Genomic DNA, 19716 nt, shown 5'->3' with positions numbered 1-19716 from the left:
TCCTGATAGAAATGGTTCCGTGTGTGGTAGTGTGGGTGCACATCGGGAGCCGAGCTCGGAAACAGACTGCGGGGGAGACCATGCTGCATGAGCTGCTGTTGCTACGCTCTGGGGCCGCTCATGGGTACCCCCGTGCCCCCTTGTGCCCACGCGAAAGTGGATAGGAATCGTGGGCACTCCCCTTATCGCTGGGGAGAGCCTGACTCAGGTAATAAATGCAGGGCACTTCAGATAGTGTCTGGTCCAGAGAAACGGTTCAATAAATACTACCTGTTATTAGTCAAGGGCCTTTCAATCCAACTCATATTGCTGGTTGAACAGATAGTCTATGGGTATGAAATGTTTACCCAAGAACAAGCAAATTATGTCTTTCAAAATAATAGTATATGGTTAATCCTCCGAAATAAATTTCTAGTGTGCCAGAAAAAGTTCTCTCTATCTGGGTGGATCATTATCTCAGAGTATATTTTATTCCCGTTTGGGACCGGATTTCAGTGTTGTCATGGAGAAAATGCTTCTGGTGATCATGGCGGGCTCTTACCCTTTCCACAGAGAATGTGTTCGTATGTGGGTACCTTTTTCTTTTCAGGCTCCCTTGTAGGGATTTGAGAACCGTTAGCAGTCAGCAGCCTTTTTTCTACACGTGACTTGGCTTTGCTAATTTCCACTTTCGAATCCTCTCCCGTAGGGTAGTTTGGATGCGATGCGCTTTCCTTCTCCCTCTGAATATTTTCGTTGTCCTTTCTTGGCTTAATAATTTTAACATGCCCAGCATTTCTTTCCAAGTGGTCTCTTCCCCAGAACCAACGGAGACAGAGAGGAAGAGAGGAACATGGAAACTGTGAAGTCGGGAATTGAGTTTCCTTTAGCTGCTCTTAGTGAGAAAGGCTGTCCGGTGGGAAGGGTTGAAATAGAATTTGTTTTGTTTTTTCCGCTCCACGAACGAATCTTTTATTTTCAGACCTTTGCCTAGAAACGATGGAAACTTGTACGTTCTCCAAGAATCCTACCTGCAGCCGGGGCGCTGGGTAGACGCAGGGCGCCACATGCGGCCTTCACAAGAGATCGGAGAGCAGATGTCTTAGACTGATTAGGAATTGCTGTTTGTGAAATTTCTGAAAAGGAAAGTAGTAACTAGTTTAAGGGCCCTGAGTCCCCCACAAAGAAGCCCCCCGCCCAATTATGTGGAGCATCCTTCCAGCCTCTATTTTGGATCTCAGGGAGAATCAACGTGCAGCATGTGCTAGGCTTGCGCCTAGACGGCGACTCCAGCGCCTCTTCCGTCGTTTTAGCCAGGAGACTGCATCTCCGGCTCCACTTAAGGATGCAGGTGAAGAGTGAAATCCATTCCGTGCCGGATTCACTTCTCTGGGTGCCCCAGGCATCCCGGGCCTGCAGTCTGCCTGCGCCCCATCCCTGGTGTGCTCAGTAATGCAGCAGGATTTTGCTCCACCAAAGTGTCACCTGTCTAGGTGAGTTGTGCCAGTGTCTACGTGAAGTGACAGCCATCTTTGAGCACCTGCGTCTCCAACTGACTTCTCCTTCATCATTCATGTTGGAAAGGTAGCATTTTCGACAAGGTTGTTTCCTTTTCCCACTCTTGCTTCTCCCCACCTCCTCCCCTCGCCCGTGCCTTTCCCCACTCTCAGCGCACCTGATCAAAACATCATCCCTGACAAAGGTTTCCTTCTCCAAATTGAATGAGCCCACCTAGCCTGGGAATTCTCATGAAGAAAGCAAGTGAAATGCTGATGTGCAAAGTTAATGAATCTGGTAACCGAGAGAACAGTATTGAGCCTGGGTAATATGACCTAGCGGTGTTCTGTCTCCTCACAGTTCCTGGAAAGAATGTATGGAAGTCAGTTCCGGGGCGTGATTCTAACATCTGTCCTGCCCCGTAATGGTAATTTGTATAAGTAATGGAAACAGGTTAAATACCTTCCATTCTAATGTTGCCAGCAGGGATGAAAATGAACATCTCAACGGAATCGTCTTGACAGGGCAGAGCGGGGAGGGGCCTGGACTGATTCACCTCCATGCCTTTGGTGGTGGAGCCCTAACGAGAATGCCCGCACAGATGCGTGTATAGTTCATCGGAGAGAGGGGAAAGGGCAAGGAATTCTCCGAGATTAGAACTGCAGCCCAGCCACGCGGGCGCAGGGCACTGTGGCCCCCCGCGCAGACCTCTGCTCACCGCACGCTCTCCCTTCTGCGGGGCCGAGGGGGCGAGGAGGGGCAGGGCTCTTTCCTCCTCTCCGGTGGGCAGCCGGCAAGGGGTGCCTTCGGCTGGCGAAGCCCAAGGGTGGTCTCGCGATGCTTCTAGAACCCGGTCTCGAAAGAGTGAAGGGACAGAGGAGAACCTGCGTTTTCCTCATTTCCCTGTAATTATAAATGGTCAGCTTTTGGATGTTTTTTTCTTTGCCTAAAAAGTCACTTTCCTTCCTAGTTGTCAAGGAAGAGCCATTTTATTTGAGTAGGTGCTACTTCACCTTTCTTAAACATTGGAGACTGATTCCTTTTCACTATGTTCTATACACATGACTCGACGTCTAGAGAAAATATCGGGGCGTCCAGCAAGAGACACGTTCAGTTATGCCGGATGTCCCATGATGTCCTTGTCAATTCCGCTATGTGAACGTGGGTTAGTCAATGTGTTTTCATACTAAAATGCTGAATGCACACACTGTTTTTTCCAGTATCACTGCCTTCCTCCGATCCAGACATTATTACTTCAAATCCAAGTGAGTAAACCTGGCAACACTGAGTCGGCTAGCCTGTTATATGAAATGCCAATATCCGAATGATCCCAGATATTTAAATTGGGGGGCGGGGGGAAAGCGGAGCGTTTGATGTGCCCTTTAGATACAAGGGCACATCTTTCACTTTATGTCAGGATATTTTGTTATCAGGTAGGAACAGACATGATGGGAGCTTGCTACCTTGTGCGGATGGGTATTTTGAGTGACCTGCTAGATTTCGAAGCACAATGTAAAACTGATGTTTAGAAAGCAAGTCCATTTCTGGGGAAAGCCTTTCTTCTCTTGCTTCAGCTCTTCCGGCAGGCAAGGCACCACACTTCTTTCTGTCCATCCATCCGAGGAGCAAGGATCACGAGGAGGCACAGTTCTGGCGCATTCACCTCCAATGGAATAGAAAACAGGAGGGTTCAGGAGAACACCTTTCTGTTGTGCGTAATTGGGGTGGAGATTAAGATGCAGGCCGGGGGTATAGGAACCTAATTGCTCAGAGCCAGTGTTAAGACTCCAGGGAATTTGGAACTTTCCTACATTAGGCCATTAAAAAACAAATACAGCTGTCACTTCTCACCATTCTTAAAATGACTGTTGAATAGAGCAAATCTTGTTTTCTTGAAAGAAACAAAGATGTTTTTAAAAATGTTGGGCTGCAATTTGAGAAATATAATTTTTATCTAATTTGCCAAAGATAAGATGTTGTGCCTCATTGTATAATTACGTTTGAGATGAAAATATTTTTTCAGACAATATGTGTATATTTACATTGTAAAGCAGCAGGGCACACATTGTTGGTGTCAGATTAAACTCTAACAGGGACCGTATACATTGCCTTATGTCCACTTGCATTAGAATGCACAGAATTTCATGTTGCTTAAGACGACAGCACATCTTTAGGGACACATTGTCATCCAGAAGGCACATTTTATGGCAAAAAATATTAACAAGATTTAATTTTTTTTTTTAAAAAAGTGAAATCTAACCAGGATCTGATTGTTTTGTTGCCATTTTGGGAACGATAAGGCCTATGTATTTTTTTTATTCATTCACACATGCATGCACACATGCACACATGGACACACACGCACATGCATGCACACACCTGCACATGTTTGCACGTACACACACAAACACATGCACAACACAGTTCACATGCAGGCACACACGAATGCACGCACGCACACACCTGCACATGTTCACACACATGAACACCTGCACACACCTGCACACATTCACATGTGCACACACATGAACACACATGCACACAGTGCACACACAAAAACACGCACATGCACACACACCTCTACACATGCACATGTATAGACACGAAGCACACATGAGCACACACATGCACACACATGCACACACACCCATGTGCGTGCAAATAGAGCTGGCAGCACCTTCTCTCTTACCTCGCGGGTGTTGGTGTGTGCTTGTTCAGATGTTCTGTATGGCTGCTAGGCGTGTTCTCCCACTGACACCGGGACACAGCGCGTGTGCTCAGAGTGTCACGCTCCACAGCGCGTGCTAGGCTCAAGAAGGGCGGGGGGATGATGGCAAAGCTGTTTTGACACAAAAAAGTGGCAGAAGATGATTTGGAGTCTTTGTTTTATTTGATGGGGAGAAATGTCATTTATTTCTGTAAGTAATTGTAAAAGGAGGATTTTATACAGCAGCTACCATTTCCAAGCTTACTCATTCATCAGATTTCCACGAGGGGGTGGCGAGGGCGGAGGGGGGCTGGCGGCGCCGAGTGGGGGGTTGGTGGAGCAGACACCGCGGCGTGGGGCTGTTTTCTGTGCAGCAGTAGCTGATCTCGTAAAACCTCCTAGGCTAAGAAATGGTATTCATTCACCTTGTGAAGTATATTGTTCTCATGGTTTCATCACTAGAAATAAAACAAATACTGTATTTTGGTACATTTGTACCCATATGGATTTTTAGAAAGTTGTAGCTTGTAATGAAAACAGAAGATCATCACAAATAATTGCCTAAACTTAGGAGTTTTTACGAGTCAGTCTCTCTCTCTCCCCCCCTAGGTAAAAAGTTTTACAAGGCATCTAGGAAAGCAATTATGAGAATTTACCGATAATAGTAGAAAGAAACCCCGTTATTATGATGAGAGAATGCTACTCTCAGTCATGGTAGTGTGGCTGTACCTGTGGTTCAGACCACTGCTGTTCCTCGGGGGTTATGAGGAAGTCGGGTGTTGTGTGGCCTTGTGTTAAGCTTCCAGTCAGGTGTAGAAATTCTTACGTAGGGTCCTGGGGCCCCTGCTCTATCACAGTGGCATGGGATTTATGTCTGGCCGCAGTGTACTTGAGGATAAAATCTCCCCTGAATTTCTGGTATGAGTCAGCCTGTCACCGACATCTGCAAGTCTGTGTGTCTCCCCGCACCTGATCATGTCATCGCCCCAACCCCCCAAAAGTTCAAGTTCCCATGTCTCCTCTTCCGTCCTGTGCATTTGTGAGAATAAGACACTGGATTTGAAAGTGGGGACACATGTCTGAGACATGAGCGCTGGGCGGGGTGCGGAGGCTCTAAAGCCCTTTCCCTCCCTCCTCACTCACATGTGTGTCCCAACACCCCTATTTAGGGAAGCTGACTCTCCAACAGAAGACGTGGTGGAGGAACTGCGGGGGTGCACCGTTTCTCCTGGATGGGGAGACACTCGCCACTGGTTCTTCGTGGTGGCTCTTGTGTATGGTGGGTAGCACGAGCACGAATAGGTGCTTGAGCTGAGTTACATTTCTTGCGTTGATTTCAGCCATTTGAAGAGATGGTTCGTGCACAAGTCTCCCCTCCTGATTTCCAAATGTCATCTGTGAGACAAAACTGACCCTATCAGATCAGAGTCTTTTCTGGTGTCGGTGGTCAGTAATACCAGGTTGGAACCTGGTGTTTTGGGCCTGGTTTGCTGATGTTGGGTTTGTAGGCCCAGACTCGTCAGACCACCAGAGAGCGGTATCTGTCCTCCCTCAGTGTGGAGGCAGGCACCAAAAACACGTGATGTCCCCATGCTTGGCACCGGGCATGCCCCTGTAGGCGATGGCTAGCTTTTTAATTCATGGAACAAGAGAACGTGCACAGTTTATTAACATACCATCCAGTGGTAGTGACATATACCCGTGTTTTCTCAGGTTCGCAGAAGAATTGTTGACTTCTTGTTCTTCCCCATTTTAAGTTCTCTTTTAATTTTGCAAGGTTCTCATACGTTTTTCCTCTTTTTCTTCCTGACATCACTGGAAACCAGTGAAAGTTTGTGGTCTCTGTCATCGGGTTTAAGCTCTAATTCATGCTGCCCCGCTGGTTTGGCACAAGGATGATAGCGGGTGCGCTCCTTGGGAGGAGCCTCGAAAGGGGGTTTCTTCTTTCTCATTAACGCGACACCGCGTTCTGGGACGGCGAGGAAAAGAAGGAATTACAGTTGAAGAAGTTACCTGTGGATTCCTAATTAAAATTAGAGATGGGTAAAAATTATAGGCCATGTGTTTACAGACTCTGCTGTTCTTAAAAATGGCTTCTATTGGGTTTTAAATAAAGAAACGATTCCGGTATAAATCAGATGGTGTAGCAGATCGGTATGATAGTGACTGGTACCAGGCAATTAAAATCTGCCAAAGCGATAGAAAATTTTTTGCTCCTATCACATATGAGCAAAAGTGGCCTTTCAGCTTTGCTTGGCAGAGTGTCAACCTTCCTGTAAAAAATCAGAACTTATATTCGTAAATTAACATATATCCTGCTTGTATTTTAATGTCCTTTTCAGAGTAGGAAGGAATGAGCTCTGTACCTATATCTGCTTTCTCTGCATTTTTTATTTCCCAGTATATTCTAACTTTTATCAAAACCACTTGCTCTCTTGGTAACAGAGGTGAAGCAACTTTACAAGTGATCAATTATAAATTTGGAAGAAAGTGAGTTTTGCAAGATTCCACAATGAATTGCAGCTGTACATTTATCACTTAGGTGTGTGTAAGACCCTTCTGTGAATTGGCCCCTTGGAGTAAATGTATTTTGATATGATGGCCATCTGTTCATGGATATCACATTTGCCGGTCTAAAACCTAGTTTGATGTAGATAAACATGTAATTTGGTATGATTGTATAGTTTCACCAGGTGGCAATATGATAGCAAAGTTTGGTATTTACTGTGAGCCAAGCAGGGACGAGACCTGTGTTTGATATTTGTCGCTTTTAAGTATCCATTTTCCTCATTCACAGCCAACTCTCAGTTGTGCGTGCTAGTGAGGAAAAGAGCCTGGATAAACAAAGTTTCCCAGCCCGATTCTTGTCATTCATTCCACCGCCTTCCGCGTCGGGCATCGGGCCTCGGGAGGAGCTGCTAACCAGGAACCCACTTCTGCTCCCTGTGGGTTCCCGCTGGCTTTCCGTGCTCTGTTCTCTGGTGGAAGGTGTGGTCATCAGGGGAACTGCCGGAGGGCAGAAAGAGGGCCCTGGGTGATGCAGAAGTTAAGGGACTAACTTCCCGAATGATTCCCTGGCCCGAATTTTGAGTCTGGTTGTTAAGTGCACCATCTACCCAGTGCTAAAGGCCAGTGATGGGTAGGCTCTCATCGGGACAAGTGTTCCTTACTTTGTTCCGACTGTTCAGAGGTTGGCAACAGCTTGTAAGGCGTGAGGCTGAGCAGGGGTGCCTCTGACAGCGAAGGGGGACGGCCCCTGCATGCACATTTCCCAGTTCGTTTTGCATCTGCAGGGTGTGAGGAGGACGCAGAGGAGGCGGCAAGCACGGACTTGGGCTTGATGGAGACATGCTGCCGTCGCACTTCCTAGACCTTCCCCCCCGCCCCCCGCCCAAAAGACACCGGTAGTTGTCATTAATGCAGTTTGGGGAAACTGAGGCCCTGACAAGTGGGTGACTGTGTGTGGGGGGGCCACACTGTCCATAGGTGACTGGGCTGGGGCTCCTACCCGGGTGTCTCATCTGTCTGTCCTCATGTCAGGAAAATGATGGGCATCTGTCCTTCAAGAGGAGACCACAGCAGTGGCCTCATTCGCCTGGAGCCTCTAGAGACAAGCGGGTGGAACGTCACCCTCCCCCACCTACCCTGGCCTCCAGGCCCAGGCGACCCGGGTCAGCCCTTTCTTCAGTCGCCGCTTACACACAGTCTGTGCACCTGCCGTTTGTGGTCGATGTGGCTCGGGGGGCCTTGTCTTGAAGAGTTGGTTAGCCCCTTCCTCCAGATACAGACGTGGTAAAACCAAAAGCCTCCTTCCCTGCCTCTCGCCCAAGCCCAGTGTCTGGTTGGTCTTTTCAGGCACCGTGGGGTGGGTATCGTGTGAGAATTTCCATCTTTAGAGCAGCCCTGTCCTGCTAGGTCCACCTTTCTCATCCTCCCCAGGCCCAAACTCTTAAATTGAGACTCAGTAGGTTTTAGAGCCTTCTGAGGGCTCTGACCCCCAGATGTGAGTGCTCTTGGCCTGAGCCCAGATTTGGAAGGCAGGAGCCATTGGGAGTGGCCCCGGGGGGCTTGAGCATTGCTTTTAAAGGGCCGTGTCAGTAAGCGAGGCAGAGAGGGTCAGAGCCCAGCCCTGACCCTGGGGGAGCCTCAGGAAGGTCCATCCATCAGCTGCCCAGGGGTTAGGTGGAGAGGAGTGGAAGATTAGGGGTCATGTGCGGGGTGGGTCCTGGCCGCTGGTGAGCACGCAAGAGGTGCTCTCTGGGAATTCTGTGTTTATTGTCATCATTAGTGCTGATGCCTTAGGGCCAAGTCAGCCCTTGAAAGTTCTGAGAATGGAGGGCAGAGGGTAAGGGGGCCTGGCTTCATCACTCGCAGAATCAATCTGGAACATTCCATGGGCTCCCTCACGCCTTCATTTGTGTGGAAGTTGAATCCCTTGCACCTGTCACGGGCTGTGGCCATCCCATGTGACCATGAGTGCCCTGACCTGCGCCTCGCCTGGCGGGCCGGCGGAATGCGCCACTGGAGTGCAGATTACTGGGTTGAGTGGATGTGCTATCTTCAGAAGTGAATTTTACCCTGCCCGTTTCATCCTAGGAGGGGGCAAGAAAACAACTCTAGGGTCAGAAGGGTGTCACGGCGTGGGCACAGGGCAGGTGGCCCCCGGTTGCCCCTCTGGGTCCACGCTTCCTCCGGCCCCTTGTATGTTAACATTGAAAAGTGAACTCATTCAAAGAATAGGTCAATGGGCTAAAACAACACGGCAGAAGAGCAAAATAGCTGGGGAATATCAACTTACCAGGACTGATGCACTGAAGAGTAGATGGTGAAAGTGTAAACCCTAATGTTCTAAAACAGGAATGTTCTAGAAGGCTCAAGTGATGCAGCATGGTGACTGTTGATCTGGCAGGCTGAGGGCCGATGGAGAGGCCCTGCCACCTGTGCTTGTCCGTGGGACTCCGCGGCCCTCTCCAGGGGAGGGCGGGACAGGGAACACCCTGGGGGGCGCGCAGTCCAGGAGCAGGAGACCCTCTTGCCAACTGCAATCCCTCTTACCAGAACCCAGATACATCTGCACTCCTCACTATTCCTGCCTCCCCTTTACTTCTTAACATGTTTTGAAAAACAATAATTAACCTAGCCCTGTGCATATTTCCGCCCCAGGCTGCGCCCTGCCCTTCCTGGGCCCCCTGTTCCCAGGGTCCGGCTAGCGGCTGCTAGGTGCCCACCACAGGGTTGCTTCCAGCTCTTTTATTCCAGAAACAGTATGCGGTGGCTAATCCTTGTTTGCTGAGCTGAAAACACCAAAGCAGATTTTGAAGGTAGAGATATTTATCAAGAGCCGTGTCACTCAGCATAACCCACAGATATTCATTATCCAGAAAAAAAGAACACCATTCTTTTAAAAGAATTTTTCCCTTGTACTGTGTGTACGGTTTTTGTTTTTAGCTTTTTTCACTTAAGGACTTTCGCCCTGTCATTAAAGATACTTTTCGGTGCCTGAGTAACAGTCCATCCTCGGAATAAACTACAAATCACTGAACTGTCTTTTACTGTCGACGATTTAGAGCATGGCACATTTTGTCTGGAATGATACTGTGAAGGACGTCTTCGTGCATAAAGCTTTTTCTGTATTTCATACCGTGTTCCTGGCTGTACGTCCAAAAGTAAAATTATTGGGCCTCAGAGTGTCCACATTTCAGACTCTCTCCTCTTGCTTCTTTGGTGAGACAGTCTCCTTTAGACACGATGACTGGCTCATGAGAGGTGTTCTAAATACTCCCTGCGGAATGGCTTTGGGTCCCTCACGTCCATGGCGTTTACTGGACATGCTCCCTGGTGTGAGATGCTGGCAGATGAAGGAGATCAGCTTCAGCCCGAGGTGCCTGGATGGAAGGACCTGCCCGGGAGTCAGGTAACCCGGATGTGGGTACCGCCTGGTTCCTTCCCTGTGGGACCCGGGGAAAGCTGTGCGGCTTCCTCATCGGCAGGACAGGCATCTCAGTGATGCTGCCCCGGAGGCTCATGGGGTAGAAGATGGTGATAAAATGAGCACGGCCCCCCGAGCGGCAGGCGGGGTGGCCTCAGCAGCGTGAGTGGAGTGAAAGTTCACAGTCTAAGAGGACGGGCAGGTAAACATCTCTCAGTCCTTCAGGGGGATGGTGGATTCTGGCAAGGATTAAGACAGGTGTCATGATGGAGGTGACATCTGAGCCTCCCCTTGAGGATAAGTGTTGTTCACAAGGTGGGAGTGGGGGGTCCTGCCCTGGACCAGGTTGCACCCAAGGCTGGACACATGGCAGGGGGAGGGGTCCGCCTGGGGATTCGTACCCTCTGTGCAGGACATGGCTTTCGCGGAGGTCTTAACTCTGGGATTGCGAGAGTGGGGGCCCCTGGGCTGGCCCGGAGGAAGAAGGCTGCAGGACAAGACGGGGAGGCCCGGCTGGAAGGCTCTGCAGTGCGTGCTGGGCGGCGTGGGGGGTCTGCATTATGGAGGTGGGGGCAGTGCTGGAAGCTTGGGAACAAGGACAACTGTCGCTTTTCTGGAATGGGTAACTTGTTTGGGATGGTTCATAACAACTGATTCAGGGGATTCCTAGTTCAGGAGAAAGTGTGTTGTTATTTGGGGAGGGGACAGGAGGAACATTCTGTTTGCACATAATTGACTTGGGAGTGTCTGGAACACTCACATCATGACAAATTCATGTCATACCAGTTGGAGCTCCTTCTATGTGCCAGACACAGGGCTGGCTCTGAAAACATGTGGGAAGGCATGACAAAGGCCAGGCTTCAGGTGCCGTCCCCTGATGGGCCTGTGACCAGCAGACCCAGGGGGTGGGTGGTACACAGATTCAGGGGTCATAGGCTTACACTGGAAGACTCCTGGAACCGGTGAACATCGGCCTGAAAGAGACCAGAGTGCGATAGGCAAGAGCCGTGGGAGGGGTGGCTGGCAACAGCCGGTGCCCTGGCCCAGGGGTGGGAGGGTCAACACACACTGTCCCCAGGAGCGTGACTGGGGCAGGAGGGACCTTGACGCACAGGGGCGCTTGGAGGGTGGGCGTGCTGAGCCTGGGTCAGGGAAAGCAGGTAGGATCCCGGGCTTCAGCTTAGAGCGTGCTGGGGCCCCCTTCCCATGAGTCCAGCAAAGCAGGCACGTCGGGGATCCCTCCCGGCCACACCCCACCTCCTGGGACACCGTGGACACGGGTATCCAGGTGGGGGAGAGGCTCACCGAAAACCCATACTTCTTAGGAGGGTTTCCTTGTGGAAGAGGCTGGGGGTGGCTCTGTGTGGTTCTACCTGACACACGGGTAATAGCCACACTGGGGGTGTGGAGTTGTGCGTGGAAGTCATAGCAGCTCAACCCAGGAACTTCCAGGTGTGGACTGGATGGCCTGAGGAGGAAGTAGGCCTGGGACCGAGTGTGGTCTGATGACAGTCCACTCCGCTGGGGCCGGGGGAGGGAGAGCCGGAGGGAGCAAGCAGGGGCCAGCATAGTCATGTCTGTGCCGTTCCAGACCTGGAGAGGCCACCTCCGAGGGTGAGGGCCAGTGGGCCGGACAAACCCTAGTGTTGGGACAGGGGATTTCCCATCCTGGGTTCCCAGAGCCGAGACAGACGTCCTTTCTTTATTCCGCACGCACGGACGGGTGCCCACCGCCGTGTAGACAGTGGGCAGCCCTGCCTCCATCCAGTGAGGGAGACAGACCAGCCGACAGGTGACACAGGGGACAGACCCAGAGCGATGGGCCTCCCAGGCTGAGCCAAACAGGTTCAGATAAAACCTTTCCTTGAGGGACACCTGGGTGGCTCAGTCGTTAAGCGTCTGCCTTCGGCTCAGGTCATGATCCCGGGGTCCTGGGATCGAGCCCCGTGTTGGGCTCCCTGCTCCGTGGGGAGTCTGCTTCTCCCTCTGCCCACCCTCCCCTGCTAGTGCTCTCTTTCTCTCTCTTTAAAACAACAACAGCAACAACAACCCTTTCCTTGAACTTAGTTTTAATTACTTGCTAGGGCATGAGTATTGCTTTCACAGAAGTGGACAGACCGAGTCTAGTACGCGGCCTCCTCCCGCGGACCCTGGTTGGCGGACTGCCTGTGGGATTGCCACTGGAGGTAGTTCGGGAGGGCCCGCCGGCCGGTGCCTGTGGGTTCGCTCCTGCACCTTCCCATGGACTCTGCCCTGTCCAGATGCTTCAGAGCCTCAGATGCCCCCATCAGAATCCACAGAGGTGGACCTCGGGGCCCAGGCCCAGCTTGCGAAAAGGTGGCAAGGCCACCTGGGGCCCTTGGCTGAGGACCTGAGCTTCGAACTTCAGAACCCTGGACCGTCCTAAGCCTTTAATAATTATAGACAAATGAAGATGACATTTAACTCGGCAATCTTTTTTTTTTTTTTTTTTTTTTTAATTTTCTGAGCTTTTCCTTTTACAGGAGGGCCGTAGGATTGTCTGGAGCATAATCCAGATGCCAGTGTGTAGTTAAGCCTCCCGCACTAGTGGTTATTTTCCATGCTGGCGGGAAGGTACCAACTGCAATGGCCACATTTGTTCGTGGACGGCTCTTCTGTGTGGGATTCAGCTGTGAGCCACGTGAACGCTCATGCTCAGCTGGCTCGATACCAGCGCCAGGGGTGGGGATGGGCCCACGGTGTGTGCAGGGGTTCTGAAGGGTCCAGCTGGAGAGGCTGACCAAATGACCGAGTCAGTGGGATTCCCCATGCGTGTGCGTGCTCATGCGTGTGTGTGTGTGAGTGCTCATGCGTGTGCATGTGTGTGCGTGTGCATGGCTTACGCGCGTCCTCGGGGCACTGTGAGTGCTCATGCCCTAGAGTGCTCACCTCCGCCCCCACCCGAAGCCGTCTGTTTGCGGGTGCTGGTACTCCCCTGTCTCTTCCTCCTGCGCCTGGCGTCCGCCCCTCTCCTTCTATCCTCCCAACCTTTCCTGAAGACGCGTGTGCTCTTTGCCGCATTCCCTTAGGATCGGGCTCTGATAACGTGATAATGAGTGATCATATTTAATGAGACACCCCTCTCACATCATAGCAGTGCATTTTTCTAGGGGCTTCCTGGAATATATCTTAACCCCAAATTTCCCAAGGAGTGCATGGAACACGAGTTTGGCTCGTTGTTTCCTCAAAAACAAAAATTAAAAAATTTAAGTAAAATTATGTTGGTCAAATAAGTTAAGAGGTCATGCGTGCAGTTAGTTCCCCTTGGGAATTAACAAGATTGGTCACCTATTAAAGTATCTAAAATGTCCTGAAGTAAGAAAATCGGGTTTCATCTAACGATTTATGTGCCCTCCAAACCTCTCAGTCTCGGGACACCTGTCAGTATCCTGGCGTTTCCTCTGGGAGGTGACGCCTTCAACCCCAGGAGTCGCTCCACTGCGCACGTGTAGCCTGAGGTAGGCTGTCAGAGCGCATACATACTGGCCCTGTTAAAATTGAAAAAGAAGTTTTATTGTGGTAAAATATTCATCCCACAAAAGTTAGTATTTTAACCATTTTCAAGTGGACAGTTCCGTGGCATTAAGCACGTTGACACTGTTGTGCCTCCATCCCCACCATCTGTCTGTGGAACTTTCTGTCTTCCCGGCTGAACCTGTGTCCCCGCAAACCACGACCACCCCATCGCCCTCCCTCAGCCCCGCACACCCCACGCCGCTCTCTGTCCCGGCGAATGGGACTCCTTACCACAGGCGCTTCATCTACGTGGAATCCTACAGTACGTGCCCTTTCCTGTGTGGCTCCTCTCCCCACAGTGCCCTCCAGCTTCATCCACGCTATAGTGTGCATCAGTTTCCCCACGTTTCAAGGCTGAATACTATTCCATCGTGTACCTACACATATTTGGTTCATCCATTCATTTGTCCACAGACACTTGGGCTGTTTCCACCTTTTGGCTCTTGTAAATAATGCTGCTTTGTACGACTGTGTGGTGTCCCCTGCAGGTGATGTCTGCGCTGTCCAGGCAGGGGGCCGGAGGTGCTATGTTTTGTCCTTCTTTTTGGTGAAGACCAGAGTGTTTTTATCGCTGGCCTTTGAGGAAGCTCTTTATTTACGGAAACCACTATGCTACTGTCTGTGGGTATCTTGCCCTGCGAGTTGACAGGTCCCACCTGATGGGGAGGCATGACGGACCCGCACGTCACTTAGGGAAGGAACAAGCTCCAGGAGGAGGTGGCCGGGTTCCCCTCGGGCCCTGCTGCCCCGCTGTGTTGGCCAGACTGATGTTTTTAAGAAGGGGGCAGATACTGACACTTTAGTGGAGGCTCCTTTGCTGATAGTGTGTTCAGTTGGGAGGAGAGGGGATATCGTCCTGCTGGAAACCTTATTTCCGCAGGAGCTGAAGACTGGGTCATTCCAGAGCAGGGGGAGCCTTGCAGCCTGGGCGCTTGGCTGAGAAACATCTTTTTAAAGATCATCTAACTGCTGGGGAGGCCGCGTCCTTGAAGATGATTTATTTCTCCTCACTGTGTTTCATTTTTCTCTCCTAGCTTATGTTCCTGAGGAAGAACTGAAGGCAGCAGAAATAGATGAAGAGAACGTGGAGGAGGATGGGCTGTCTCTGGACATCCCGGAAAGCGACTACGTGTGCAATGAGGACGCGGAGATCAAGGAAGCTCAGAGCTACCAGAACTCCCCCGTCAGCACCGCGACGAACCAGGACGCTGGCTACGGGTCGCCCTTCAGTGAGAACAGCGACCAGCTAGTCCATTTCAAAAGCTCTTCCTCCAGGGAAGAGAAGGAGGATCCGCAGGGCCCGGACAGCGTCTCCTATCCCCAGGACAGCTTGGCACAAATCAAGGCTGTGTATGCAAACTTGTTCTCCGAGTCCTGCTGGTCCAGCTTAGCTTTGGATTTGAAGAAGTCGGGTTCGACCACCAGCAACAACGATGCGGGCCAGAAGGAGAGCTCCACCCCCGCCCCCACGCCCCCCACCAGCACGGCGGGCACCACGGGCACCACGGCCAGCACCCCCAGCTCCGGCTCCGGCTCGGGCTCCGGCGGCTCGGGCTACGACTGGCACCAGGCCGCCCTGGCCAAGACGCTGCAGCAGACGTCCTCGTACGGGCTGCTCCCCGAGCCCAGCCTCTTCAGCACTGTGCAACTCTACAGGCAGAACAACAAACTGTACGGCTCGGTGTTCACGGGCGCCAGCAAGTTCCGCTGCAAGGACTGCAGCGCCGCGTACGACACGCTGGTGGAGCTGACCGTGCACATGAACGAGACAGGGCACTACCGTGACGACAACAGGGACAAGGACTCCGAGAAGACCAAGCGGTGGTCCAAGCCCAGGAAGCGCTCGCTTATGGAGATGGAAGGCAAGGAGGACGCCCAGAAGGTGCTCAAGTGCATGTACTGCGGCCACTCCTTCGAGTCCCTGCAGGACCTGAGCGTCCACATGATCAAGACAAAGCATTACCAGAAAGTGCCTCTGAAGGAGCCAGTGCCAGCCATCACCAAGCTGGTCCCTTCCACCAAGAAGCGCGCCCTGCAGGACCTGGTGTCCCCGTGTTCCCCCGAGCCGGCGGGGCTCGCCGCCGATGCCGTGCTGAGCGAGTCGGCCAAGGACCAGAAGGCCGCCAACCCCTACGTGACGCCCAACAACCGCTACGGCTACCAGAACGGTGCCAGCTACACCTGGCAGTTCGAGGCCCGCAAGGCGCAGATCCTCAAGTGCATGGAGTGCGGGAGCTCACATGACACGCTGCAGCAGCTCACCGCCCACATGATGGTCACCGGCCACTTCCTCAAAGTGACCACCTCGGCCTCCAAGAAGGGGAAGCAGCTGGTGCTGGACCCCGTGGTGGAAGAGAAGATCCAGTCCATACCTTTGCCCCCCACCACGCACACCCGGCTGCCCGCCTCCCACATCAAGAAGCAGCCCGACTCTCCCGCGGGCGCCACACCCTCCGAGGACAAGAAGGAGCCCGAGAAGGACAAGGCGCCGGCGGCCGGCGAGGCAGAGAAGAAGGTCAAGGAGGAGAGCGAGGACGCCCCCGAGAAGTTCGAGCCCACCGCCCTGTATCAGTACCTCCGCGAGGAGGACCTGGACGACAGCCCCAAGGGCGGGGTGGACATCCTGAAGTCCCTGGAGAACACGGTCTCCACGGCCATCAGCAAAGCGCAGAACGGCGCGCCCTCGTGGGGCGGCTACCCCAGCATCCATGCGGCCTACCAGCTGCCCGGAGCCGTGAAGCCGCTGCCTGCCGTGCAGAGCGTGCAGATGCAGCCGTCCTACGCGGGCGGCGCGAAGTCGCTGGCCTCAGAGCACAGCGCACTGCTGCACTCCCCGGGGAGCCTCACGCCACCGCCGCACAAGAGCAACGTGTCGGCCATGGAGGAGCTGGTGGAGAAGGTCACCGGCAAGGTCAGCGTGAAGAAGGAGGAGCGGCCCGCCGAGAGGGAGAAGGGCTCTCCGGCCAAGGCTGTGTCCCCCGTGGCCAAAGAGAATAAAGACTTGCCGTGCGCGGAGGACGGCGGCGGCAAGGCGCAGCAGAAGAAGGGCCCCGAGGCGGAGGCGGGGAAGGCCAAAAAGGAGGGTGTGCTGGATGCGCACACCCCAAACGGCACCGAGCCTCTGAAAGCCAAAGTCACCAACGGCTGTAATAACCTGGGGATCATCACGGACCACTCGCCGGAGCCCTCCTTCATCAACCCGCTGAGCGCGCTGCAGTCCATCATGAACACCCACCTGGGCAAAGTGTCCAAGCCCGTGAGCCCGTCGCTGGACCCTCTGGCCATGCTGTACAAGATCAGCAACAGCATGCTGGACAAGCCGGTCTACCCTGCCACCCCCATCAAGCAGGTGGACGCCATCGACCGCTATTACTACGACAACAGCGACCAGCCCATCGACCTGACCAAGTCCAAAAGCAAGCCCCTGGTTTCCAGCGCGGCTGACCCCGTGGCGTCGCCTCTCCGGGAGAGCGCCCTCCTGGACATCTCCGACATGGTGAAGAACCTCACTGGCCGGCTCACCCCCAAGTCCTCCACGCCCTCCACTGTGTCGGAGAAGTCCGACGCCGACGGCAGCAGCTTCGAGGAAGCGCTGGACGAGCTGTCACCTGTGCACAAGAGGAAGGGGCGACAGTCCAACTGGAACCCGCAGCACCTGCTCATCCTGCAGGCCCAGTTCGCCTCGAGCCTGCGGGAGACGCCGGAGGGTAAGTACATCATGTCGGACCTGGGCCCTCAGGAGCGCGTGCACATCTCCAAGTTTACCGGGCTGTCCATGACCACCATCAGCCACTGGCTGGCCAACGTGAAGTATCAGCTGAGGAGGACAGGGGGTACCAAGTTCCTGAAGAACCTGGACACAGGGCATCCTGTTTTCTTTTGCAACGATTGTGCCTCTCAGTTCAGAACTGCTTCTACGTACATAAATCATCTAGAGACACACTTAGGCTTCAGCTTGAAGGATCTCTCCAAGCTGCCACTAAATCAGATTCAAGAACAGCAGAATGTTTCAAAAGTCCTGGCAAACAAAGCTTTGGGCCCGATAGGGGCTGCCGAGGACGATGTGGGCTCCACATTCCAGTGCAAGCTCTGCAACCGGACTTTTGCGAGCAAGCACGCAGTCAAACTGCACCTTAGTAAGACCCACGGCAAGTCCCCGGAGGACCACCTGATCTATGTGACGGAGCTGGAGAAACAATAGCCCCCAGGTATGCGAGGGACCGCGGCACATTGCACTACACATTGTCTTTGTACTGCACTAGGCCTGGCTGAGCCTCCGAAATCAGCCTTCCCTTTTGTTGCCGAGCTGGCTGTCTGGACCTTGGTTTTTCTTACACATATTTTGTAGTTATATTTATATGCTCTTTGTCCGATTGTGCATGTTATTTTTCTTTTTCCGTGAGTCAAAGTCTGACCTTTATTTTCAACATCTGTTCTTGATGTTAAGCTATCTTTTGTAGGAAATAGTGGGGCACACTACTCAGAGACATTTATTTAGCAGAAAAGAAAGACACAAATAACAATGATAAAAAGACATCCTAAAATTACAAAGTTGCCATGACAATAAAGGTCACAGAACCTAGTGGTGTCAGATTTAACCCTTTGAGGACTGCAATTGCATTTCTGTGCCTTTCACTCAAAAAAAAAAAAAAAGAAAGAAAAAAAGGCTTAAAGGCATTTCATTCAGATCAAAAGCTGTGTCAGACACAAAACTTATTTAATAATTAAAAAATGAGCTTTTATATGCAGAACTGGTTTGTGAAGGAAACATGCATGCAGCTGTTGGAAGATAGAAAGTTGTCTAGGACTCGTGGGGTTAGGAAGCCACAGTTTTACACGTTGAAGACAAAAAAAAACAAAAAAAAAACCACGAAACAAAAAACCCACCACCACCACCACCAAACACCCCAGTTGCCACTATGCCCAAACCCTCTGGATGCTGAAAAAAAATGCCACTTTCGGCAAAAAAAGTATGCAAGCTATTATTTAAAAATGTGTAAAAATGCTATTTCTTTTTTCCTGTAAAATACTGCGGTTTATAGTTATTTACAAATGTAAGCTTTGGTATAAGCTGACCTTTCTATAGCGTGCTGCATTGGTAAATGAAAAAAACATGGGGCAGACGTTGGAGTCCTTTCCTTGTAAATTGCCAGCATCAGCTTAAACCCCCTATATGTTACATATCGTACCATTTTAATCTATTCAACTTTCTTTGTACCTTCTGGCTGTATGCTTTCTCTTTTAACTTTTTATATTGTCATTTTATATTAAATTTCTGTGTATATAATGTAAAACCACAATTTTTGAATAAAATTTAGTTCCTGCGCTTGATTTAAATAGAGAAATTTTACTGGCACCTGCTGCATCTTTCCAGATGCATGTATATCAGACAAAAATAAATAAATGAAAACAAAGCAAGCAATGCACTATTAATTATACATTTTGATGTTCTGTCATTAATATTGTACAGTACATTTTGGTTCACACAATTAAATCCACTGTTTTCTCAAATGTAAAATAAACCCACAAGCAGTTCTTGATTTACATAGATTGTCATGTCGTCATTATATTGCCTTCGAGAACTTATTTCGGCAGCAAGAGGTATTGCTCATGCCATCAACCAACAAAAATTCTATTCAGAATCCTCGTTTCATGATTTGTGTGCCAACGTGCTTCATTCACATGGTAAGTATTGCATTTTTTTAAATGATAATTAAAATTGTTAACTCCGCTGGGTGCCCCGGATGACTGGGTTGAGCCACTGGAAGAACGATGGCCCTTCTCTATGGACATGGACCGAGGTGCTTCATTCGGAGGATCCTCGCCGACTGTTGGACGATGTTTACAGTTACCCGCAGTGTGAATCCAGGGCCGCAGTGAGGGGGTGGAAGGGTAGGTCTTGCTCTAAAGGCAAAGGGCCTGGGGGCCTTGGAACTAGTCCAAAGAGGAAAGCCCGATTTCTGCACTTCGGACACTGCACGGCTTTGGAAAACTGAGCTGCTCTGTGCTTCCGTGTTGGGGACCCGTGTGCCTTGCGCGGGTCCCTCTGGAGCACCGAGGGGCTCCA

At 51.5% G+C, this 19716-nt stretch overlaps 1 protein-coding gene across 1 annotated transcript; it reads left to right on the top strand.

Annotated features, from left to right (window-relative positions):
* Positions 1–9995: 9995 nt before the first annotated feature.
* TSHZ1 (teashirt zinc finger homeobox 1) lies at positions 9996–19195 on the top strand. Its single transcript, XM_034996266.1, has 3 exons — positions 9996–10097; positions 10525–10678; positions 14684–19195. Exons 1-3 carry the CDS (start codon positions 9996–9998, stop codon positions 17848–17850), a joined length of 3423 nt encoding a protein of 1140 aa, XP_034852157.1. The 3' UTR covers positions 17851–19195.
* Positions 19196–19716: the final 521 nt, after the last annotated feature.

This window comes from Mirounga leonina, unplaced genomic scaffold (assembly GCF_011800145.1).
Source record: "Mirounga leonina isolate KUSES-001 unplaced genomic scaffold, KU_Mleo_1.0 Mir_93, whole genome shotgun sequence".
In the NCBI taxonomy this organism is placed as follows: Eukaryota; Metazoa; Chordata; class Mammalia; order Carnivora; family Phocidae; genus Mirounga; species Mirounga leonina.
This window is presented reverse-complemented; position numbering and strand designations above follow the sequence as displayed.